At 48.4% G+C, this 24,632-nt stretch overlaps 5 protein-coding genes across 5 annotated transcripts; 3 read left to right on the forward strand and 2 right to left on the reverse strand.

The window, feature by feature from the left end:
* The first annotated feature begins 8,814 nt into the window (after nt 1-8,814).
* On the forward strand, nt 8,815-10,675 carry LOC111066472 (CDK5RAP1-like protein). The gene has a single exon (XM_022355132.2). The coding sequence runs from the start codon at nt 8,873-8,875 to the stop codon at nt 10,643-10,645; it is 1,773 nt and encodes a 590-aa protein (XP_022210824.2). The 5' UTR covers nt 8,815-8,872; the 3' UTR covers nt 10,646-10,675.
* On the reverse strand, nt 10,638-11,572 carry LOC111066473 (exosome complex component RRP46). The gene is made up of 3 exons (XM_022355133.2): nt 11,402-11,572; nt 11,105-11,340; nt 10,638-11,041 (listed from the first exon to the last, which is right to left on the reverse strand). The coding sequence occupies exons 1-3, from the start codon at nt 11,508-11,510 to the stop codon at nt 10,688-10,690; spliced, it is 699 nt and encodes a 232-aa protein (XP_022210825.2). The 5' UTR covers nt 11,511-11,572; the 3' UTR covers nt 10,638-10,687.
* Nucleotides 11,573-12,162: 590 nt separating this feature from the next.
* On the forward strand, nt 12,163-16,379 carry LOC111066450 (cytoplasmic aconitate hydratase). Its single transcript, XM_022355086.2, is given in 10 exon segments — nt 12,163-12,272; nt 12,347-12,442; nt 13,246-13,415; nt 13,477-13,896; nt 13,898-14,204; nt 14,270-14,370; nt 14,433-14,549; nt 14,614-15,268; nt 15,330-16,048; nt 16,118-16,379. Coding segments are annotated over 10 exon segments (2,703 nt in total). The 5' UTR covers nt 12,163-12,265; the 3' UTR covers nt 16,229-16,379.
* Nucleotides 16,380-18,215: 1,836 nt separating this feature from the next.
* Nucleotides 18,216-21,625, forward strand: LOC111066489. Its single transcript, XM_022355161.2, has 7 exons — nt 18,216-18,651; nt 18,719-18,840; nt 18,899-19,012; nt 19,085-19,329; nt 19,399-20,084; nt 20,159-20,888; nt 20,946-21,625. Exons 1-7 carry the CDS (start codon nt 18,484-18,486, stop codon nt 21,623-21,625), a joined length of 2,745 nt encoding a protein of 914 aa, XP_022210853.2. The 5' UTR covers nt 18,216-18,483.
* Nucleotides 21,626-22,046: 421 nt separating this feature from the next.
* On the reverse strand, nt 22,047-24,580 carry LOC111066492 (probable G-protein coupled receptor Mth-like 11). The gene is made up of 7 exons (XM_022355165.2): nt 23,579-24,580; nt 23,371-23,521; nt 23,117-23,302; nt 22,797-23,057; nt 22,556-22,724; nt 22,308-22,502; nt 22,047-22,244 (listed from the first exon to the last, which is right to left on the reverse strand). The coding sequence occupies exons 1-7, from the start codon at nt 24,068-24,070 to the stop codon at nt 22,154-22,156; spliced, it is 1,545 nt and encodes a 514-aa protein (XP_022210857.2). The 5' UTR covers nt 24,071-24,580; the 3' UTR covers nt 22,047-22,153.
* Nucleotides 24,581-24,632: the final 52 nt, after the last annotated feature.

A 24,632-nucleotide genomic window follows, 5' to 3' on the forward strand; every position in this document is an offset into this window, starting at 1 on the left:
TCTGAAATGCTGCAACTTCCGTGCCCGTTGCGCCAAAAACTTTGCCAGCAAAGGCAAAGGCTGAAGCAGCAACAGCAACAACATGAAGCCCGAACGAGCAAACAACATCAGTGAGGCAAACAAAAGTCGTGCTGGAATTTTTACAGATACACACACACACACACACACATCCTGACACATTCCTTGCCACCGACTTTAGTTACAGTTTTCTTTTTTTTCTGGGCTTTTCATAATTTTCGCCCACCCTGATTGGGCATATCAGGAAAAGTTTTGTCCGAAAAACACCAAAGTGGAAATTGCTTGAAATCGGCTTACACCAGCCCCGATGGCCCCTGACTGGGGCTGAGAGCAGAGCTTCTGGTGCTGCCACCTTGCTGCAGGTAAATGTCAGAATTGATGCCACTCAAAATGCGCCAAACTTTTCACCGACTGCTCTTCCTCTTCTGCTGCTGCTGCTGCTGTTAGTTTTGCCTCATTTTTTGGTTCTTATTTTTTTTTTGTGCAAATGTCCAAAACAACAAGAGGCAAAGTTTCTCATTGTTCCGGAGCAACGGAAACCGAGCCACGTCTCAGTTGCTGCACAACCCCTTCACACAATTAGCCATTGGGCGGTCCAAAAGCAGGGGCAGAATGAGTCCGAGCCAAAGCAGAGCCAGGACAGAGCCAGTCCAGAGCCAGGCACAGTTGGCAACTTGGCTTTAGGCATGGGCTTAGCCTAATTAAAAAAAGAAATGAGATGTCAGCGTCACATTTTGTGGCTGCCGCTGAAGGCAGCCCACCAACAGACAGTATGAGGCTGAAGGAGAAAGTTGTACGGGAGAGGGTACAAATTTTAAATTGAATGAACTTGAGTGCTCATAAATTTTTCTATGGCTCTGCAAAGGATTCTTGAATGGATTTAGCATTGCGGCAGTGGGTTCCGTTGGCCCGGAATACTTCGTTGTTGGTTCTTGTTGCTGCTGCTCCTGCTGCTGCTGTCGTGCAGAGCCGGAGTTAAGCCCGAGCACTTAGCCAACTGAAAATTAAACAGAAAATGTCATGCATTTTGCATTTGAATTTGGCCATGGAAACAACATGGATGTATCCCGACCCCTCCCCTTGCTTGCTTAGCCCTCGACTGCCCACAATTGTATAAGGATATCCCCTGTACCATTATTGGGTTCCCTTTCGAGTCTTTCCAGCTATTATACAAATGGTCATATTTAATTCGTTCTGCTGGCAATCGAAAAAATCCTCTCACCCCTCCGTTGCGTAGATATGCGTGTGTATCTCTCCACCCCTCTACCTGTGTGCGTGTGTGTGTGTGTCTGTGTGGACATTGTACTAAATCCCGTGTCTAATCTGTGGCAATAATGCTGCATATAAAAAGATAAAGTTTCGCAGTGGACAATGTACGTAAGGTGACCATAAACTTGTATGATTTGTTTTATGGCCAACCGAGGACGTTATTATTGCTAAAAGGCACGCCCACATAGACCGCTCCATATCCCTGACCCTGCTGCCGCTGCCCCTGCCCCTGTCGCCCAGGTAGCGCGTCCTTTGGGTATTGAAGATACAAGAAAAAATAGGGGAAACGGGGGAATACGAATACGTGGATGCTGCCAGAGTGGGAGAAGTCAATAAAGCATAATGTGAGCACGTTTTTAATTGGCGCTTGCTGAAAGCTGGCAATACTGGCAAGCAACCACCCACCCCCGCAGCATCACACGCTGCTGCTGCTGCTGCTGCTGACCAGAAACCAATTAGCGGCAGTTCCAGGACCTGTGTGTGCCCGTGTATGTGTTTGTGTGTGTGTGTGTGTGTGTGTGTGAGGGTGAGGGTGAGTGAGTGGCAGAGTCTAATTACGCTTCAATTGCGCCACTTGCATTTAGATCGTTAAATTATGGAAATTTTTTGCAAGGCGCATTTCTTACGCTACGTAAAAGTCAATGGGGTTCGTGGGATGTATAGATGTGTGCACTGCAACCAAAAATACTGCGAGTAATATAAGCTAGAAGCGCAAGCATTTCTCACCCTATACATATAGATTTATCAGCATCAACAGCGGAGTCTACGATCTGCATAACAGTCAAAGAAACTGTACCAATCAAATTTCAAACACCTAAAGGGCATTGATTTGTCTATAATCAAATTTTTTAGCATGCGAACGGATGTCATAGACAAGTCCTTCCTTTTTCTTTTAGTCTGAGAGTAACTACAGAAATTCCATTTCGTTTTTAAATAAATCTCTAAGACTAAAAACGAGTTGAAATATAGAATAGAATGCCAAAATCGATTTTAATTATGAATTAATTTAATTAAACAATAATCTCTTATACACAGAATGCTAAATTTTCTCTCAGTGCATGCACCTTTGAGTATATATTTTTTTTGCTCTCGTGTGTATGGGGCGCAATTTTAATTTCAAATTGACAAAGCGCAATTAGGCAGCATCGTGGCCTTAGTCAGTGCCTGTCGCTGCCCGCCTCCCCTCAGCGCCATGCCAATGCCCCACCGACTCGCCCCATTGCGACTCAATCCCTAGCCAAGTAGTCCTGGCCTGAATGTATTTTATTGACGTTGCCGGGGTTATTGCATTGGGCATAAATTAATTTCACGACGCGTAAATTGAGCAGTTTTTGACACGGCCCACCTAGAGAAGCCCCCAACCCCACCACCATTCGTGCCCCAAAGCCAATTATGTGGAGCTGTGTTTCCTTCTTGCTTCTATTTTTATTTTGGTTTGGGTTCGGGTTTGGGTTGCTCTGTCCTGTCGGCCTGGGTGACAATTTTGCTGCTGCTGCTTACCTAAGATTTTCCCTCTGTCGTAATTGTGTGCCACACTGCAAACCATTAATTCTCGTTAGCGTCCGAAAAAGCAGCAGCAACCGCAACAACAACAACAGGCAAAACAGCAACTACGGAGTGGCAAAAGCAATAACATGAAGAGTCGAGTCGAGACGGGCGGGAGAGGCAGGAGCAGGAGCGGGAGGTGGCAGCCTGGTCAGCAGCTTGTCAGCTTCTTTGGCTTGGTTTTCATATTAATTTAGTTGATTTTTGTGTGAATTAATTAGGCAAAAGGTGAAAATGAAGATGAATGTTTTAATTAGGCTACAGGCCATACCCCCACCCCCACCCCTCCTGCAGGGCCCTGTAAGGGCAGGTGGCAGAAGCGAAAGAGCCGCGCGGATTTGAATGTCACACGCGGCCCTCCCCCAAACCTCCACCAACCATCCAATACCTACGTGTGACTACGCCACACTTTAAGGGACCTTTAAAAAGGCAATCTGGAATTGGGTTCCTGGCCGGGCCGGGCTTGGCCAGGAACATGGCAGAAAATCCCCGGCAAAGGCTTAAGCAATGTCTGACAAAACACCTGAGACATTCAATTATATGGCCACGCGCGGCCCCAGAGCTTGGGATGGAACCGGAGCAGAACGAGGCGTAGGCGAGGCGCAGGACAACTCAGTGGCAGAGTCGGAGCGAGAGACGGAGCAAAAAGGGAGCCACTGGGAGACAAAGAGTCCGCGTTTCGTTGGCTTATGAAATTGTCAACCAACTGCGCTAGCAGTAGTACTCGTACCAAAAAAAAAAAGGTTATATTTATATAAAAGAAATGATGCTAAAACGACAGAGAGTTAAGGCGTAGTCGCACTTTATATACCCTAAGAGGGAAACATGAATTAAAATATTTTTAACATTTAAAATTTGTTTTTGAATTGAAAACAAAATTATTTATTGCACACAGAAGTTTTGTAGCTTATCACTCAGCCAGATACATAAAGAATTCTGCATGCTGTGGATACACTCTTTTGATGCTCTTAGCTGTGAGTAAGATTGTTCAGTAAAGCACCTAAAAATATTTACATCATTTTCTGAGAGCATTCAAAAGTCGCTTGCGGTCTTGGAGCGCTGACTCTGAAACTCTAAGCTTTTCCAGAGCCGCTTGAGAAAGAAAAATAATAATAATTTGCTTGGCGGTTTGCAAAAATTGTTAACTCCACAAACAATGGCAGGCGACACTCGAGGCGGGGATTTCAGTTTAATAAGCGCCAGACGAGCCAAAACAGCTGGGGTTCCTCGGTCCTCTGTCCTCGGTCCTCTATCTGGTGGCTGTTCTGCCAGCACGAGTGTAGCTGTGTGGTGGGGTGGGTGGGGTGTGTGGGGTTGCTGGTAGTGCAATGATTTGATGCTGTCATAATATTTAGCATATTTCAGCAAGGAATGTCGATGAATTGGAGATTGGAGACGGAGAGATCCGTGCGAGAATGCAGGGGTGTGTTCCCCCTTTTTATTCGCTTTTAATCTGTTGTTAAGTTATGTTTTCCTTATGGGATAACTTTCAACAAGCTCCGGGCATCCTGGGCCAGGGCTCAATGACTTGTCAATGTCAGGAGTAAAGTTTTTTGGGGGGACATTAATGGAGCATCTGGGTGGGGGGGGGGGGAGTGTAAGTGAGGCAAGTTTATGTTGTGCCCCAGAAAACGGGGCAACTTAAAGCCCAGCAGCAAGCAGCAAGGCGAACCGAACCCCACATAACTTTGAGTGCCCTCACTCGACACACATATACGTACGTACGTACTCTCCAAGGTCCAAGCGGGAAGCGGGAAGTGTCCCCAAAAAGCTCATTCATGCAACATTTACACACACACATACACAAAGGCTTGTCAACCTTTGGCAGTCAGCGTAATCGCTTTCAACCACTTCAACGGCCATTTTGGGTTACGTTACGCTCCCAGTCTCACTCTCTCTCTCTCTCTCGCTCTCGTTCTCAGTGTGTGTGATGGGATCTCTGGGTCTGCCAACAGCACACACACACAGAGTACAGATGGAGAGACACTAACACGCAGACATACTCGTACCTTTATCGCTTCAAAGCACAGAAGCCTTGCTGAAGAGTGGAAGATTTATGGCGGATGTTGGAATTTAATGAAATTGCAAAACGAAAATGTAACAAAACTCGTCGAGGCACACGGGGGAGCGTGTATGAACGGGCATGCACACGCACAAAATGGCGGCAAAGGACAAACAACAGCTGCTGCTGCTGCTGCCCCACAATATCCCCCACCAACACCAACAGCCCCTTCCCATTTTGCGGGTACCCTTCCGGCATCAACCCTTTCGTTTTTTGGTGCGCTTCTTCTGCAGTGACATTTGCCAGCTCGTTTCTCTAATTTGAATGGCCAGAGAGGAAGAGCCAAAGCCACAAGCCAAACTGCCTTCGTCAGCAACAGCTTTAAGTTCCCGTCTAAGTCCCCAACCCACTCCCCACCCCACCACACACACACGCAGTGCATTAACACGCACTTGAAAAGTGCAATCTGGCCGCAATTGGACTGAATACCCGGCCGCGAAATGGCGGCGCGTGATAAAACACGTTTTAATATCTGAGCCCTCAGACTGGCGGCGGTCGACGCCGACCTACACGAAGTTCATTGACAATGGACCAGTGTCGGGGCGATGCAGGTGGTCACCGCTCTCCGCATCCCACATCCTGCCAGCAAATGTTGCACATAACGTTTTACAAACTTTCGGTTAACTGGGCTCGCAGGGCAAGGACGCCCGAGGACTGGTGCTGCTGCTGCTGCCTGCAGGCGCTGTTAAAATTCAATGAATTGAAATTGTAAAGCGCGTTGCGACGCGACAGGATACGGCCAAAACCAACACACAGAGACACACACACACACACGCAGACAGACACCCAAACAAACAGGCAAACAGACAAACGAAAAAGCATACACATAAAGCCAGAGAGAGAAATCGAGTGGCGGGCGTGCAGTTCAAAGCCATGGCCAGGAGCCAGAAGCCAGAGCCCAGAATCGGGCTCTACTCTGTGCGAGTATTTGCGTCTGTGTCTGCAACACCGGTAATTACCGCCACGTGACAATGGAAATTGCCAGCAAACACCGCAGGCAGCCAGGCAGCCAGGCAGCCATACGAACGTACATATGTATTCGTTTTGTATCCTTTAAAGCCAGGCCCTAGCGCTGGTTGGCCAGCATCAAATATTTAAACGGCATCAGCATCCCTCGAGCATCCATCCGACTGGCATCCCATATTGAGTGTCAAAAGCCATTGCTCCAAAAGATCTACGGCCTGCGCCTAAATGACCCGACGACCAAGTCGAGTCCACTTTATGTAAGTCACAGTCACAGAGCAAAGACAAGAGGAAAGGAACGGGAAGCACAGGCAAAGGATGCGGCTTGGGAGGATGGATGAATGCAAGGCTGATGCCATAGGAGGTCATGGGTGAGCCCATGTCCAGTGCAAGCGGAGAAATGTAAAAATTTTAGCTGCAGTTTTGTTGTGGCAGGCACAGGCACTCACTTTTCCCAGTCTAAACTTTGCTTTTTCTCGCCTTTCTATCTGCAATGACTCCCTGCATCCCTGGCTACAGTGCCTGCAACTTGTCGCCTGCCACGCCCCATGCCCCATGCCCAAGCCATCAGTAGAGCTCGTAAATAAATCAATGAGCAGTTTTGTATTATATCCTGCGCCTCCTTCGAGTCACTGCCAGAACGAGGCAAGCGGCAGGCAAAACAGAAGGAGATGCTGTGTGTGTTTTTTTTTCCAATGGCCGCTCGTCCCGGTGCTGGGCCTGGCTAGCGCATAAATTTTTGTGACTTGCCTTGGACTCCAGCCGAAAGTCGGTGCTCTGTCGTTGCGGCGCGCGCTCTCCTTCGGCTCGTCACTGCTGACGTATGTTTAGCTTGAGTGGATTTTATTGTGACAGCGTCAGGATTTACTAGAGACAGCAACTGGAGCTGGCAGTCAGTAATGAGAAACACAAGACCCAGTCCACACACTCTCCCACATCCCACTAGAGACTGAGGAGTGGGGGACTTAGGACTGGGGGACTTAGGACTGGGGGACTGCACGACTGTGCATGGTTTAGTGCTCGGTCATTGGGCTTTCGTTTGTTTTATGCACTCGCCCGTAATTAATTTGCGCAATTTTTGTTTAACTTGGCTAAATTTATTGACTGCATTCAAACGTTGCGCATACGCCATGTATTCCCAAAGGGCTACTGCCAGCGTACGCCGGCGGGGGGGGAGGGTGACAGAAAATCAATGCTAAAATATGCAAATTTTTATTTCCGCGACAATTTCAATTTAACGACAACGACGACGGAGACGACGACAGCCAGCCAGCCAGCCATTTTCTATTAGCGTTAGCTTTCCCTTCTTCCTTTGTTTCTTTGTACCGAGAATTACTCTCAGATGTGCCGTTAACACCGACCCACACCCCCCCACCGTCTTGCAACGCCGAATGCGCCCCCGAGGTCTGGCATGGAGCAGTCAGGAACTTGGGGGGGGGGCAAATGGCTTTCCGAAAAATGGAAATCTGTAAGCAAACTTTCGTCTTGCTGGTTGGTGGCTGTGGGGAGCCCAGCCTTTGGAGGCCATGGCCACGCATTGAGCCATTCAACGCATCATTATGCGTGTGCCCGCGTTATGGGGCCTCAAAGTGTCATTGGCGGTGGGCTGGCTCCTGCCGGCGGATGTGTGTGTGTGTGTGTGTGTGTGGCTCAGGGGGATTCGGATTTGTATTCGACTGTTCATGAGGTAAAGATACAACATATTGAGAGCCATAATCTTAGTTGGCCACAAAAGCGTTCCAGCCAAAATCCAATCCGCTGACTTCATCCTGTCCGCAGGCTTGCCGCTTTCCCACAAATTGTCAACTGGCAGGAGCGTGTTTTGGCGCAGAATTGTCGGATTAATTGCCACAACTAAATACGTGTATCGGTACGCATTTGTACAATTGAATTATTTATTATTTATTGACAGTTCCTGGAGAGACGTAAGCCAGCGGAAAGTCCTGCCCGACTTGGTCTCAGCTTAAGCTTCTTCGCGTATGCACAAGCTGGGAAAACTCTCATTTTCACACACACACACAACTCCATCCTTGCCCCGGCTCCAGCGTGACCCAGCTCTAAGATTTATAGCAACGGACTGGAGAAGGAGGGAAAACTCATGGGAAAATAACTTTAGCGGAAAAGTGCCGACAAAATACAAGAAAATGCTTAACCAACAGAACGAAGGCGGCAAGCAGAAGGCACAGGACAGAGACCAGAACACACTTAGTGGATCCTTGCCACCCGAATAGTGGCTCTTGCTCTGGGGGTCTGGCGTCTGAGTCTGGGGGGCCCTAGAAGTGGCTGCCTTCGAGCCAGAAACTTCATTAATTTAATTACCGAATTTTTTCGCTCTAATTACGAAATTCTTTTGGCCGAAAGTGGAATTTTCATTTCATTTTCATTAAAATATTTCTGCTTGTAAGTGTTTACAAAATATGTGGCTAGGCGCCCATCCAGGCCCCATACAGCCACCGTTTCAGCAGATCCATGAATGGATACATACATACATACAAACAAACATATATGTATCTATGTATCTTGGGAGAGGTGTGCGCCTTGGAGCTGATGCAATTATTCAGTTATTGACCCACAAAACCACAAAATGTCGGCAGAGCACAGACACGCACACTTCCTGAAATTCGGAAGCACTCGTTGACGGTCGCTTGTGCAATTGCATTGTCTACACCTGTGCATTATTAACTTGACCACATTAAGCTCATAATGAGGGGGGCCTATTGCTAATTTCTTATTGCTCAGCGGAGCTTGGTGCTTTCGCCCTCAAATGTGTGGCTGTTTATCTGCCTTCTCTTGGTGTGTTTGTATTGTGTGTTCTTGCAGCTGAATATTCTGAGCATATTCCTCACCATTCAAATTTAACGTTAATTTCAGCGGCCAAACTTTGAACTACCAGTCAGCCCTCTAGCGCATAAATTTGGTACCCACATACGAACCGCTGTCCTATCGATTTTTGCACATCTCTAGCCTGCGCTTGCATAATTTTCAAAACAAAAAAGATTTTTCGAAAATTTCACGATGAGACTGCGCTGCCAGGCGATATACCGTCATGTGCGACATGTTTCTGCATCGGCCAGCGCTGCATCCAATCCTGCACCTGCCACAGCAGCAAAAGCAGCCGCAGAAATCCAGCCGGAACCGGCGACAGCACGTGTAACGTTTATGGAGAAAATTCAACGCGGGCCCGGTCTGCAAGACTTTTTCACAGTGAAACCCGCCTCCAAGCTGAAACTGGGCGAAGAGGCGGAACTTGAGGGAGTGGATAGCAGCATTCCGTATTTGAACTCCATCGATTTCCATGGTCATGGGCGAAAGGTTCACTTCGAGGTGTATGGCTGCCAGATGAACACCAACGACACGGAGGTGGTGTGGAGCATACTGAAACAGCATGGCTATGAGCGTTGCCAGGAGCTGGAAGATGCGGATCTAGTCATGCTGGTCACCTGTGCCGTGCGCGAGGGAGCTGAGCAGAAGATCTGGAATCGCTTGCGACATCTGCGTGCCATGAAGCAAAGGCGAGGCACCAAGCGGCAGCCACTGCAGTTAACGCTGCTGGGATGCATGGCGGAGCGATTGAAGGAGCAGCTGCTGGACCAGGAGCAGTGCGTGGATGTCATTGCGGGGCCGGACAGCTACAAGGATCTGCCCAGGCTGCTGGCAGTGTCGCGGCATTACGGAAATTCCGCCATCAACGTACTCCTCTCGCTGGACGAAACGTACGCGGATGTGATGCCAGTCCGACTGAATGCCGAGTCGCCCACGGCCTTTGTCTCCATCATGCGCGGCTGCGACAACATGTGCACCTACTGCATTGTGCCCTTCACCCGTGGCCGGGAGCGCTCGCGACCACTGGCGTCCATTGTCAATGAGGTGCGCGCCCTGCAGGAGGAGGGCGTCAAGGAGGTGACTCTCTTGGGACAGAATGTCAACTCGTATAGGGACAAGGGAGCTGGAGAGGCCTCAGAGCAGCCCAGCCTGGTGCCGGGCTTCAAAACCGTTTACAAGCCCAAAACGGGTGGCATTCCCTTCTCCGAGCTGCTCCAGAGCGTGGCCGAGGCTGTGCCCGAGATGCGCATACGTTTCACCTCCCCCCACCCCAAGGACTTCTCTGACGAGGTGCTGCGTGTCATTCGGGACTATCCCAATGTCTGCAAGCAGCTCCATTTGCCAGCACAGTCGGGCAACACGGAGGTTTTGGCCAGGATGAGGCGTGGCTACACCCGGGAGGCGTACCTGGAGCTGGTGGACCACATACGAGAGATACTGCCGACCGTGGGTCTGTCCAGTGACTTTATCTGCGGCTTCTGTGGCGAAACGGAGGCAGAGTTCGAGGACACCGTCTCGCTCATCAACAGAGTGCAATACAACGTGGCCTATCTGTTTGCCTACAGCATGCGGGAGAAGACCACGGCGCATCGGCGCTACGTGGATGATGTTCCTGTGGCTGTGAAGACAGCGCGACTGCAGCGCATGGTCCAGGCCTTCCGAGAGGGAGCGACCCAGCTGCACAAACATTTTGAGGGCCAGCAGCAGCTTATTCTCATCGAGGGTAAGAGCAAGCGCTCAGATGCCCACTGGTTTGGACGCAACGATGCCAACATCAAGGTGATTGTTCCTGCCATGGATCTGCCCACGGGCGCCACGGCAAATGCAGCACGCAGGGCCATAGATGTTGGCGACTTTGTGGTGGCCCAAATAGACGAGTCCAACTCTCAGGTCCTGAAAGGAACTCCCCTGGAAATCAGCAGCATTGGCAGCTTTAACAGCAGAACGAGGCTAGGGCTTACATAATAAAGTGAGCTTTAATCGAACTTAATTTTAAATCGCCTACAATTACGTTTCCATATCCTCTTCGCTGGCATCAGCCCTTCTGTAATGGTAATTCGCTATGTTGATGCGATAGAACTGAAAGATCTCCGCACTGGCCGATCGGCAGAGACTTTCCACGTCATTGAATTCTGCTATTTTAAAGGATCCTTTTGTTTGCACCAGCAGCAGATTTCCCTCCAGCGAGTCGAAGGCGAATGTGAAGCTGGCGCGCTGATGCTCCGTCTCTCTTTGATCCGGGTCCAGCACATACTCGCCCTTATCATTGATAAGGCAGTGCACAGCCGCAAAACTGCATTTCAGGGGCAGGCCACCGATAAGCATCGCCAGACAAGCTGAGTTCAGGGCACAAGCATCGATCTGCAAAACAAATAAATTCATCAGCTTCGGGCCGCGTAAGCAATCGAGCATTTATCGCCTTACACTGCCTCTATCCTCCAGCTCCTGTATCTGCAGAGACATCTTCGAGCGCGGATAAGCCTCGGACAGCAGCGCCAGTTCCAGCACGTCTCGTACGGCGGCTTCTCGTATCCGCTCCTTGACCTGCGGCAGACCTGCCTTCGGCCGATAGTTGCACTCCAGATAGCTTCCGTCTATGCTCAGATTCTGTGTCTTCACCTCGATGGGACCCAGCACCGCGGATATAACAACTGTTGCTCCTAAAGTAAAGAAATCCCATTAGCCGGCTGCTCACACACTCCAAGCACACGCTGCACAAACCCTGGCAATACATGACGGAACCGTCGCAGCGCGAGAGCGGATTGAACTTGCACTGCATTTCGCGCAGCTTATCATTGGCCACCTGCTTAGGTTTGTCTGGAATATTCATTTTAATTTGTATAAATTTTTTAAAGCAACGTGCGCGTGTTAACAGATATGGAAACAGTGTGACTGGGGTACTATTGAGCATAAACCCTGAAAATAGTGTTGCCGTACTCGAGGAAATACTAAAACACCAAAATCGCAAAAACTCGTATTATTTTGGAAACAAAGTATAATTGAATCAAGTTCAAATCTATTTATTAACGTATATTGTACTTTTCAAAGTGACCGCCAAACTCCATTTAGCGCACAAAAAATACCGACATTTTCGCTCTCAAATCGTGGTGGTTTTTCAAAATTTTAAAACATTTAACATCAATTAATAGAAATAAGGTATACAAAAGTCCATACGCGTAGACGAATCTTGGTTGACCAGCAACACTGACGTAAAATTCCGGTACACAGAAAAGATTTTGGCCGTTTTTGTTTGAACCTTATTATATAAAAAATCCAATTAAAGAGAGTTCTGAAAACTAACCAATCTTGTACAAAATTAATTGATGAATTAGATAAAATGATTTTTTTAGGGTTGAGAGGGCTAACTAGCTAGTAATATTAAACCGAACATCAAAATCGAGAAATATCAATGTGTCCGTCAGTATATTTACGGTATATTATAAAAACGATACGGTTATTTCTGTATATATTTAGCCGATAAATCCGCGGTCACATTGCAAATCAGTGCACTCATCAGCTGGAGAAGGCAAATTTCAAATTTGTCCAATCAGAAAGTAAACGTCGGTGAAAGTTATCTCCACTAAAATGTCTGGTAAGTGATGCTAGCCGCAAAGATTGCTCAGGAGATCCTGGCTGCCTGATGCTTATATAATTTGTCCTCTGCAGCAGGCGCCAATCCCTTTGCTAAGTTTGAGAAGTCGTTCTCCCAGGCCGGCACCACCTACAAGTACTTCGATTTGGTCTCCATCGACAGTAAATATGGTAAGTGGTTTGATTTTGATCCGGTCGAGGCTTAACCTTACACAGTGTACGTGGGCGTGGCTGTTTACGTGGTGGAGAGCGGTGCTCCGCCTAGCTCAAAACTAGTGAAATCTCGATCTGTGGGGGGGACAGTAGAGACTGCATTCATTTGTCTGTCTCTGTGTCCTACTTCGGATACCTGTTGAATGTGAAGTTTGACCCCTTGCACACAAACGCAAACACACACACACCCAATCCAGTACCCGATTGCTGATGCGCACCACATTAATTTGCAAGTCCAAGTGGTGTCAATTCGGAGGTGCCTGCTACTTTGGTAGCCATTATATCAGCTTGGAGCGAGCTAAAAGCGAAAGTTTATCAGTGGGTGAATTGCGTATAATGGGGCTCGTCTATTCAAAACCAGACAAACGCACAAGGCTGGCCCTGCCCTGCCCAGCCCAGCCCATTTCCTATGTTACCGGCAAGCGCTGATAACGGCAATCGTGTGCCACTTGAGCTGTTGTATTATTCCCTCCACTTATCAGTGGTCCGATCCGAGGTCGTGGGTCCTATGATTGGGAGACATCTTCAGAGCAGTGGCATGTTTTTGCTGAGACAGCGCGTGGCTGGATTGGATGAGGTAACACACATCGGTTGGAGTGCGATGTAATAGCAAGTCCACCTGTGGCGGCCTCTGATAGCAGCGATACGCTATCGCCAGACCGCACCTTTTATTAGCGGTTAGCGGTGTGATGACTGCGCAGCTTTGTGTGTGTACAGTAGAGATTGACGGTCGGGATTTGTGTTTCTGTTTCCGATTACAGATCAGCTGCCCTACTCCATTCGTGTGCTGCTGGAGTCTGCGGTGCGCAACTGCGACAACTTCCACATCCTCGAGAAGGATGTCCAGAGCATCTTGGGCTGGTCCCCGGCTCTCAAGCAGGGCTCCAATGATGTGGAGGTGTCCTTTAAGCCGGCGCGCGTGATTCTACAGGTGAGCTCCGGTCCCATAATCCTGCCAAGCATATTCATTTATATTGGTTAAATGTCTGTAGGACTTCACTGGTGTCCCCGCTGTGGTGGACTTTGCTGCCATGCGTGACGCTGTCCTGGACCTGGGTGGCAATCCCGAGAAAATAAATCCCATCTGCCCTGCCGACTTGGTCATCGATCATTCCGTGCAGGTGGACTTTGCCCGTGTCCCCGACGCCCTCAGCAAGAACCAAGCCCTTGAATTTGTGCGCAACAAGGAGCGCTTCACCTTCTTGAAGTGGGGCGCCAAGGCGTTCAACAACATGCTGATCGTGCCACCCGGCTCTGGCATTGTGCATCAAGTCAACTTGGAGTACTTGGCCCGCGTTGTGTTTGAGAACGATGCCACGGATGGCTCGAAGATCCTCTATCCCGACAGCGTGGTCGGCACTGACTCCCACACCACCATGATCAATGGCCTGGGCGTGCTCGGCTGGGGTGTTGGGCGGCATTGAGGCGGAGGCTGTGATGCTGGGACAATCGATCTCCATGCTGCTGCCAGAGGTTATTGGCTATAAGCTGGTGGGCAAACTGAGCCCCCTGGTCACCTCCACCGACTTGGTGCTGACCATCACCAAGCATCTGCGTCAGCTGGGCGTCGTGGGCAAATTCGTGGAGTTCTACGGCCCCGGCGTTGCCGAGCTAAGCATTGCCGATCGCGCGACCATCAGCAACATGTGTCCCGAGTACGGCGCCACCGTTGGCTACTTCCCCATCGATGAGAATACCCTGGGCTACATGAAGCAGACGAGTGCGTACTTATACTTGATACTTATGTTGATTCAATTTTGGCTTATATTTCCCTTTAAATGACAGATCGCTCGGAGAAGAAGATCGACATTATTCGGGAGTATCTGAAGGCCACTGGGCAGTTGCGCAACTACGCAGATGCGGCCCAAGATCCCAAGTTCTCGCAGGTGAATAGAAACAGAAGTACAGAATTTGTTTGCATCAATTAACATTTCAATCTTCGTTGCAGAGCATCACCTTGGATCTTTCGGATGTGGTTACATCTGTGTCCGGCCCCAAGCGTCCGCATGATCGCGTTTCTGTCTCCGACATGCCGGAGGACTTCAAGTCGTGCCTGTCCAGCCCAGTAAGTTGGATTATTTGCCAGCTTGTATCAGTTTATTAATGAATTATTTATGCTCCAACCCAAGGTTGGATTCAAGGGCTTTGCCATCGCACCCGAGGCCCAGGCTGCCTTTGCCGAGTTCCAGTGGGATGATGGCAAGACCTACAAGCTGCAGCATGGCTCCGTGGTCATTGCAGCCATTACATCGTGCACGAACACCTCGAATCCATCGGTGATGCTGGGAGCGGGTCTGCTGGCCAAGAATGCCGTGGAGAAGGGTCTCAGCATTTTGCCCTACGTCAAGACATCGCTGTCGCCCGGCTCTGGCGTGGTCACCTATTACCTGAAGGAGTCCGGCGTCATTCCGTATCTGGAGAAGCTCGGCTTCGACATTGTCGGCTATGGCTGCATGACCTGCATCGGCAACTCGGGACCCCTGGACGAGAATGTCGTGAACACCATTGAGAAGAACGGCCTCGTCTGCGCTGGCGTTCTATCGGGCAACCGCAACTTTGAGGGTCGCATCCATCCCAATACGAGGGCCAACTATCTGGCCAGTCCCCTGCTGGTGATCGCCTACGCCATTGCTGGCCGTGTGGACATTGACTTCGAAAAGGAGCCGCTGGGCGTGGATGCCAATGGCAAGAACGTCTTCCTACGTGACATCTGGCCAACACGCACTGAAATCCAGGAGGTTGAGAACAAGCACGTCATTCCTGCCATGTTCCAGGAGGTCTACAGTGAGTACTTACAACATACATATTATTATTCAATAATTATTTAACCTTGTTTTATCTGCAGGCAAGATTGAACTGGGATCCGAGGACTGGCAGAACCTGCAGGTGGACGAGGGCAAACTATTCTCGTGGAGCTCCGACTCCACCTACATCAAGCGGCCACCCTTCTTCGAGGGCATGACCCGCGACCTGCCCAAGCAGCAGAGCATCCAGAAGGCACGCTGTCTGCTCTTCCTGGGCGACTCTGTGACCACGGATCACATCTCGCCGGCCGGCTCCATTGCCAGAAATTCGCCGGCCGCTCGTTTCCTCTCCGAGCGCAGCATCACACCCCGTGACTTCAACTCGTATGGCTCGCGGCGTGGCAACGATGCCATCATGTCGCGCGGAACCTTCGCCAACATTCGCCTGGTCAACAAGCTGCTGACCAAGACCGGTCCACGCACCTTGCACATCCCCAGCGAGGAGGAGCTGGACATCTTCGATGCCGCCGAGCGTTACCGCGAGGAAGGCACACCTCTGGTGCTGGTCGTGGGCAAGGACTATGGCAGTGGCAGCTCGCGCGACTGGGCCGCCAAGGGTCCGTTCCTGCTGGGCGTAAAGGCTGTCATTGCGGAGTCGTACGAGCGCATCCATCGCTCCAATTTGGTGGGCATGGGCATTATTCCCCTGCAGTTCTTGCCTGGCCAAAGCGCCGAGACTCTTAACTTGACGGGCCGCGAGCTCTACAACATTTCTCTGCCCGAGAGCGGCTTGAAGCCTGGCCAGAAGGTCCAGGTGGAGGTAAGTCACAAGCCGTGGGACGCTCCCTTCTATATATTGTTATATAATTCATTTTCCCCACTCTCTTAGGCTGACGGCACTGTGTTTGAGACCGTTCTGCGCTTCGATACCGAGGTTGACATCACATATTATAGGAACGGCGGCATCCTCAACTACATGATCCGCAAGATGCTGTCCTAGGCGTCCACTCTTTTATTTTGTCTATACATATATATTCCTCTTGCATTTTAACGCTGTAATCTGTAGTAGTCCCCTAAGTCTATCATTTGTGGTGGTCCCTGCCTGTTCGAACTAATCAAAATAATAAATTAAGCCTACACTTGGTATCCAATTAAGCTCTAGCGTTGCAGATCTAAAACAGAAAAGATATTAGTAAACAAGATCAGCAGCTTCCATTGCAGCTTCCTCCTGCCACATCTGCCTCGTAGTTTGAGTGCCCAAAACAGTTGATTAAATTTCGCTCTTATGAGATAAACAAAGCCCAGTGATGCTCGAAATGTGACAAGACTGGGCTTGGTGCATCCCATAAATTGAAACCAAAGGCAAACTTTATACACGCGAACAACACGACCAATCCGCAACCGCACTCGATTCGCCCTCGATCTAGGCTGCTTACAAAAGAGCTATCTAAAAGAAACAGCAACTGTGATATGTAAAGGATATAGGTGTAAAATCACGGCTACTATTTCCTTAGATAACTCGATATAAATTCAGGACATTGCGACAAAACTGTATTAACTGTATCCGAAACGACACACAGTCCTTGCGGTTAGACCACGACGTGAATGATCAGTTTATTGTGATATTTCGCCATTAAGGAAGGGAATGAACACATCCAACACCACACCGGCCACAAATCAAAGAACGTATCGCTTAGAACTAAAACCTGAGAAGTGGTCATCCAGCTCTTATAAGCTCAGAGCCGTTCAATGGCCGCTGCCACCGCATCAAGTTTCCTGTGCGCGGCCGATCAGCTTTGGTTATTGCCAAAATCCGCTGAGACCTGCAGTTCGTTTTCTGGCATGCTCGACATTTTTATGCCGAATTTATATGAATTTATTAAGTTTTCCAGTTGTTTGTGCTGCACTTTGTCCAGTCTTTGCACGGCGCACTGAACCCGGCATGGCTGCACCTCCACCTCGAGCGGCTTCCGCAAACATGTTGACCCCCATTCACGATGGGGTCAATGAACATTCAGTCACGTTGTCAGCTTCTAGAATATTTCGATTTTGGGTCAGCAGTGGGCTTGGATTCTATAAAACAAGCACTCTTTATAAGATTTAGTAGAATCAGCAAATAGCCCTGGAAATTCGTTACAAGAGTGTATTAAAATAGATATAATAATTCAAAAGACTTAACACCGAATTCGTATCACGGTTTGAAACTCAAATTTGAATTCTGCCGCTCAATTTTCGCTTGCAATCGGAACCAGTTTATTAAAAATAAAGCTATCGATAACCTAAATAAGGAAATGCAGCATTTTTGGCATTTCTGCCGGAAATGAATTGGAAGTCGAAATCCAGTTATCGTCCGGATAAATGATGATCTCCTTGTTACGGAAGTAAACTGCAGTCGGAGAGAGAGAGAAACTATTTCGTGGCTGCTGCTGCTTGCCTGGATCCTCACCAATTCTTACCAATCTAATCCAGATGCAGTCCATCCACGTCCATTTCCTTTGGGCTCCAGCTGTTGCTCCACTTAACTACAGATAAGGTAACTACTTGTACTAGATAGTTACCAACTAGGTTAACTTTAGTTGCTATACGTTGTTAGTTTAGTTCGAACTGTGAGTTTAAGTCGATTTGGCGCGCGCGTCCCCACACACACACACACACATATCATAACGGATCTTTCACTAGGGCTGGATCGTTTCGTTGCCGAAACGATAGTATCGATATAAATTTATACATTGAATTTATATAAATAATTAAATTGCAATCCTAGGAAGAGATGAGATGAGATAGATATAGAAGTCCTTCTATAACTATAGCTCCTGATAAGGATTGGTAAGGTCCTTAACTGGACCTAAACGTACAACAATCGATAGTATTGTGTTCGTATCAGCGTGACCGCTTATGGTATTTTAAATACTTTATGTTATTTAAATGGTATTTCTCGAAACCGAAATGGTATTAATTTTTTGGCCGGATGGTATTTTTCATCGTTATCGTCACGGTCACGCTGGTTCGCAGCACAACAAACTTTGTGAATTATTTTTGCAATTTTTTCAATTATAAAACGGAACGAAGAGAAGACATCGAATGACGATATGTGCCAGAGTCGTGACTTTCCTTGTTTTGTGAGGCGCTAGGGCCTGGTGGGCTGACAGTTTTCGCAGCACGGGCCCAGAACGGTGCCGTTTTTGTGTCGGTGTCGCAGTGCTAGACGGGGAAGGAAGAATAAATTAAGTCTGATTTTTAGAGTTTGGGGAGGCAATGGAGACTGATTATCAAAATTATGTCGAGTCATTGTCCGGTGTATCTTCGGATGACGATGATATGTCCACAGTGGACAGCTCGGACGAGACTTCAGAGGAGCCGACACCCTCGCCATCGCTCAACACGCGAACGCGAAACCTGGCGCAAATGCTGTATGACAGGGAGGTGAGGAGTGCACCACCCACCGAACACCCACCGATTTGTCTTCTAACCAAATTTTCGACATCCGCAGCGCTCTGGATTCTTCTCGGGCACATCACGTGCTGGCCAAAAGCAACAACTTCCATACGACCGGGTGCCAAATAGATTAAAATTGTATCTCAAGGACGTAATAGCCAGCAATGTCATGGAGGGGTAAGCAGTGCACATCATTATTGTTCGTCGCTCGTTTCAGCAGCCCAAATACTTGCAGACACATATTCATGGGATTGACTGCCTGCGGCCAGTACATGCTCAGCCATCGGGTCGTCTGTAACGACAGCTCCTCGCTCAATCACTACTCCTTCAACATGGGCTACAAGTACACGTGAGTGTCGCCGGCCCAGCTGTTCAATATCCACATTGAGCTGAAATAACTGAATTCTCCCTTTTTTTGCAGTCTCTACTTTTGGATCTTTCAGCCGTTCAAAAAGCTGCGTTACTTCTTTACGCGTCGCCTCTTTGATGATCATGTGGTGGACAACATTAAGACTGTCAGCATGACGCAGTGGAAGAATGCTGGGAAACAAATCTTGGTTGTGCATGGCGCTGCCACGGAGGAGAGCGAAGATAGCTATATCACATATGTTAAAGTTCCTAAGCTTGGTTGTTTGGAGTGCAAAAAACTTAACGATGACGGTCCATGTATGTGCAATCAATCAATCAGTCATTGAATAGAGTTCCCCAATAAATTGTACACAACTTCCTCTGCAGATTCCTTCTACAACGCGCACTGCCTGAATTGCCATTTGACTGTGCATACTAAGTATTCCTCGACTGAAACGGATCCCGGATTCCAGCCAAAAATCAATCTGCTTTGCCCCGAGCGCATTCTGATCATTTCGAATGGATTTATGCATATGCTCCGCATTGATGTTGACACGCCGGCCGTGTCCACCAGCAGCTACTTAAATCAGCAAAGCCTCGTCCTGCCCTATCCCCAGCAGTCACTGCCACTGTCACAGTCTCAGTGCTTCCTGCTGCCGCGCACCTTGGGGGCCAGCGAGGATGATCGCGGCTCTGTAGCCTTTCCAGGCTCAGGCTCGGAGGCTGAGTCGGGCAATGAGCAGAGTGTTGTGGCACGCATCATAGCAGACTTTAGTGATATCGAAACGGAGCAGACCCAGCGCACGGGCCAGTCCAACAATAGTAATAATAATAATAATAATAACAATGAGGTGCAGACCAACAGCATTTGCTGCTCGCCACGATCCTATGAGAAGCTCGTCTTCACCCCCAACTGTAGCGCCACGATGGGGTCCAGCATGACGCTGCCGGACACCACGTTGCCCGTGGCCAAACAGAGCCCAGTCAGCGGAGAGGCGGGACAATCACGCAAACGCAATCAGCGGATAGTTACCAAGTCCTATCGCAACGGCATCACCACCATAGACGTGCAGGTAATTGCTATGGCCATATTTTATTTAATGTAAGCTTATCTGACAGTTTTGTTGCTCCCCTCCCCACCGTTTAGAGTACGCCCAGTTCCACCTCCATGACGGACAAATCGAACGCCTATGAGTTTTCCGAGGACAATGAGAAGTATGAGAAGATTTCCACGTTTCGTAAGCGGCGACTAGCCGACAAGAAGTACGAGTTTTCCGAGGATAACGTGGAGAATATCATACCATTCACTAAAGTGCGCTCGGCTGGTCGTGCCTCGGCTCCCAATTTTAGTTCCTCCGCCGGCAGCTCTACGGCCCGCAGTTTTCATCGCTTCTCGCCCACGGCGCACTTCTTTCATAACTCGCCATGCGCCTCGCCATCCTCATCCCCGCATCCGGCCCATCCATCACAAACGCCACCACATCTGGGCTTTCGCTCGCCGCCATCCAGCTCGAATTTAATGCGCTCGCCCAGCCGCGCAGCCAACTCTGCTGTGGCTGCTGTGGCAGCTCAAATCTACAACCAGAAGTCGCCGCCGCTTTCGCAGGCCACACAGCAGATGCTCAGCTACAAGCCTGTGGGACCCTTGGGAGCACTCTCTCCGCTGCAGGTGTCCATGGCCAAGCGCTTTGAGATTGGCGGCTCTATGTCGCCCAATGCGGGTCTGTCCTTTCTGTCGCCCCGACGTGATGAGCCCCGCATTGTGGAGATGCCTGTGCAGGGCGGTGTGATGCCGGAGAAGCCGGTATGCACCAAGAAACTGCGACGCCGCTATGTGGAAGAGGACGATGCCACCTCGGTCATCACCAGCGAGGAGGGTAAGAAGAAATACTAGCAAATTAAATGTAAATGATAACACAAAAGATTGCCTTTAGATGACTGCATATCTCCGGGATATCACACATCGCTGCCCATGGAAGTACACGGCTCGTGCTACTCGGAAATGCAAATGATTTCGCACGCTTCCTATCAGCGGCTGCGCTGCAGCAGTGTGGTCATCACCCAGCACTCGTTCGATCTGGAGACCTTCACGTACTATGTGATTAGCTTGCTGTGCCAGAAGCACCACAAAATCTACAATGTGTTCTACGACTGGGCCTACGAGGTGATAAGCGTCTGTCCGCTCAGCCAGACAGTTAGCTGCCTGCTCATGGCTCAGTTCTCGGCACGGGATCAGCCGTACGCTCCGATGACAAACTGCCTGCATTGCACTGGCCGCATAGACTGTATGTTCCACAATCGCCAGTACGAGTGTCGCATACTCTTCACCTGGAACATGGAGAGCGGCCAGTGGCAGGTGCTGGACTATGGCGAGCTTCGGGAAATGCACGAGCTCTTCAATCCCTTGAAGCGTCTGTGCAAGGCGCGCCTGACCTTTGCCCAAATGGCCAAGAAGATGGCCAAGGAGATGACGGAGAGCTTGAACAAGCTACCCGACTATGCCTCCAATCTGCGTGTGCTCAACTCGGATATTAAGAAGTCCAAGTCGTATATCTGCGACCTCGACAACATGGTGGAGTTTCACCTGAAGCGCACACCCCAAGGGACGCTCTGAGCTCTCAGTGCCAGAATCTACCACAGATTCACGAGCTCTGCGCTCTCTGGAGACATAATTTTTTTTCGTACAACTCGCAACGGTTGCGTGCATCTAGTTCAGTTCTAAACACAAAAAACGTGTGCTGTATTTAGTATTTAGTTACCTACAATATTTGTACATCTTACTTAGTGCAACGAAACGCTTTTGCAAACGGTCCTAATTTCGACTGAAGTCATTTAAGTAATCTACGATCTAGGTTCTAGTGGAATTTCGTAAGCGAAAGTGGGCGCTCAAGGGCTACGGCTCTGACTCTGGCTCTGCTCATTGTCTATACACATATGTATACTTTTGATATTGGAAATTGAAATTCAACAATTACTTTAATATTAGTTAGCAACTCAACGAACTACGGTACTAACGATGCCAGTACTAATTTAGTTAGTGGCCGCCCTTCGCCTCTGCAGGGTGTGCCTCAAAAATATACAACTTTAATCAAAGCATTAAAATATATTTCCAAAAAATACACTTTCTTGACGCGAGGTCCAATTAATTCCTTTCGGTATTAGCAGGTTTGTCAGACTCCAGGGACCGACCGTTGCTAGTAAACTCTGTACTGGTGCTGTTCCTGTTTTGGATGCTGAAATAATTAATACAATTTTTTGTAATGCAAATACTTTTGCTCTCTCCTGGTAGATCTTACCGCCTGCGCATTGCCTTGAGTATGTCCCGATTGCAGAATGTGGCCAGGAAGATAATGATGCCTTGACTGCAGTTGACAATGTCAGAGACTGTGACAAAGTGCTCTAAGATATTCTCCAAAGTGCAGACATATCCAATGATTTCCAGAATCCAACTGCCGCCCATTATGATGAACAAACGCAAATACACACGGTAGCTGAAGATATTGAATATTGTAATCAATTAAGGACTGCTAATTTTGGCACTCACTTGGCTTTGTTCCTGGACTTTCGTTGTCGTTCATTTTTGTTCAGCACTCGCTGATTCTTCTTGTTTTCCACATAAATGTATCTGGTTGTCAACGCAAACATCGTTCCATTGAGAAGCATCAAAATCAACAGCGGCGAATAAAAATAGTACATGGCCGACCATCCCTCTGCTATAGAAATAAACAGAGCATCATCGCTTAATTCCGAAAACTGATTAAACACAATTTATTCTAGGTACGTACTATAAATCCAGCACGTATACACCCCCACGCCGGGTGTGCTGGGATTCTCAAAATTGAACTTGACGGAAAAGTCGACCACTAATATGCCCAGAGTCAGTACAGCAGCCGTGCTCCAAACGATGAGATTATAGTTGAGGAACCTAATGCGGCTGTTCTTTTTGAACTCTTGCAACCGCCGTAGCGCGAATCGTCTCCACACGTCAAAGCTTATCACCGACAGCCAGAGAAATGTGGCCATCACTGCAAAGTATCCAGCGTATCCTAGAAATGTTATCATGTTAGAAATGCAATCAGTGTTTTATTATATGTACGAGCATTACCATTGATCCGACACACAACTGAGCGTGAGCAAAATATATCGAACATACTGAAGACATTCAGCAGGAAGGAGGCTGCCAAGCAGATAAAGTACAGATTGCAGCACTTTCCATGCAGCGAACGGAATCTGGGCAGATACAGATAAAGGGCAATGGTAATTGTCATAAATATTACGGTGACGGACTTGACTGGAAATTAGAAAATGGGGCAGTTATCAGGGTGAGCAAACTCGCAACAGCACATTTTGAATACCTACCGAAAGCCATTGATCGGGAAGGCTCGATAGCGCAGTTGTAGGGCGCGATGGTATAATTGTAGTATGTCCTATTGTTCGCCTTTCGCGGCTGCAGGCAATACTCCTGCTTGGAGAGGTACATCTGGTCATATTGCCGCAGTAGCGTTCCATTCTAGACAATGGATTCGATCAATTTTTATAGAAATGAAAGAGTTGAACACCAACAAACCTCGAACAGTGTCCACAGATCTCTAGACTTCTCATTGTTAAGTAGAAAATGAGTCTTACATGGCAGGGGAAGATCTTCCTGCACGAACATATCTCTCAAAATATGTTTCCACGCTAATGTACCATCGTGTTGCATTATTTCCAGCGTCATGTTGTAGGAAAGCGAGTTCCCTTTCTTGGAACACTTGAAACTTCTCATTCGCTTTTCCATCGGACAACAGAATCGAATGCAGGGCCTCAACTTGCACACACATCCTCGGATGTGCTTGGGAACTCGGCTCCTGTCTCCGTCGTGCTGGATCACATAGTCGTACTCCCCAGTTAGGCTCGCAGGAACTGTGAGTTTCTCGTATCTATAAGATCCATTTTCTGCCTTTAAGCTGCTCGTTATGTTGACCGTATCGAAGAAATCGCAATCGGGAATGTCGCTAGCCTGCACACCAACGCAAAAGAGAATGCTCAGCAGGCTGCTTTGATATATGAGGTTATTCATTCCGCACTTATGGAACTTATGAGGAAATTTTTCCGTTGTACTGACTTGTTGCTCGAACGACTCGATCCATAATAACCGACCGGCTTGGGCTCCGTTCAATGATATGCAAAATCCTACACAAAAGAAATCACTTAAAGTTGTTCCTTAGAGTCAAGAAGTTTTCTTTATCAGCAGATGAAAGTGAGCATGTGGGCATATCCATAATTATGCGTATGTATACAGGGTGCGCCAAGTTTTAGTACTGAGTGTTAAAATTGACTAGCTTTGACATTTGGAACCGATTTTCATACATGAGGTATTTTTATTTAATTTGGTCCAATTTATACAGACTCATTTTTTAAAACTAAATCAATAAGGTGGCCGACTAGCCTATAGACTGAGTATGGGTATACAAGTAGAGTCGCGGCCACTGCGACTCACAACGCTCCTTCTCGTTTTTATAGCGGTATAGCGATGATTTCCGCGGAATATTTGCCTTGGGCTCGTCAATGGTAGAAAGGCTTGCTGGTGTAAGCTTTGCTTTTTAAATATCCCCACAAAAATAAGTTATTCAACATTTACA

This window comes from Drosophila obscura, unplaced genomic scaffold (assembly GCF_018151105.1).
Source record: "Drosophila obscura isolate BZ-5 IFL unplaced genomic scaffold, ASM1815110v1 contig_150, whole genome shotgun sequence".
In the NCBI taxonomy this organism is placed as follows: domain Eukaryota; kingdom Metazoa; phylum Arthropoda; class Insecta; order Diptera; family Drosophilidae; genus Drosophila; species Drosophila obscura.

Bases quoted from the DNA above. Each gene is read 5' to 3' on its own strand.
- LOC111066489 (XM_022355161.2), top strand. From the start codon at position 18,484: ATGGAGACTGATTATCAAAATTATGTCGAGTCATTGTCCGGTGTATCT. The intron at 19,013-19,084 runs GTGAGTGTCGCC...CTTTTTTTGCAG, and splicing joins AACATGGGCTACAAGTACAC to TCTCTACTTTTGGATCTTTC. The intron at 20,889-20,945 runs GTAAGAAGAAAT...GATTGCCTTTAG, and splicing joins GGTCATCACCAGCGAGGAGG to ATGACTGCATATCTCCGGGA.
- LOC111066492 (XM_022355165.2), bottom strand. From the start codon at position 24,070: ATGAATAACCTCATATATCAAAGCAGCCTGCTGAGCATTCTCTTTTGC. The intron at 23,303-23,370 runs GTAGGTATTCAA...TCTAATTTCCAG, and splicing joins TTCCCGATCAATGGCTTTCG to TCAAGTCCGTCACCGTAATA. The intron at 22,245-22,307 runs GTAAGATCTACC...TAATTATTTCAG, and splicing joins CTCAAGGCAATGCGCAGGCG to CATCCAAAACAGGAACAGCA.
- LOC111066472 (XM_022355132.2), top strand. From the start codon at position 8,873: ATGAGACTGCGCTGCCAGGCGATATACCGTCATGTGCGACATGTTTCT.
- LOC111066473 (XM_022355133.2), bottom strand. From the start codon at position 11,510: ATGAATATTCCAGACAAACCTAAGCAGGTGGCCAATGATAAGCTGCGC. The intron at 11,341-11,401 runs GTTTGTGCAGCG...TCTTTACTTTAG, and splicing joins TTCCGTCATGTATTGCCAGG to GAGCAACAGTTGTTATATCC. The intron at 11,042-11,104 runs GTAAGGCGATAA...TTTGTTTTGCAG, and splicing joins AGCTGGAGGATAGAGGCAGT to ATCGATGCTTGTGCCCTGAA.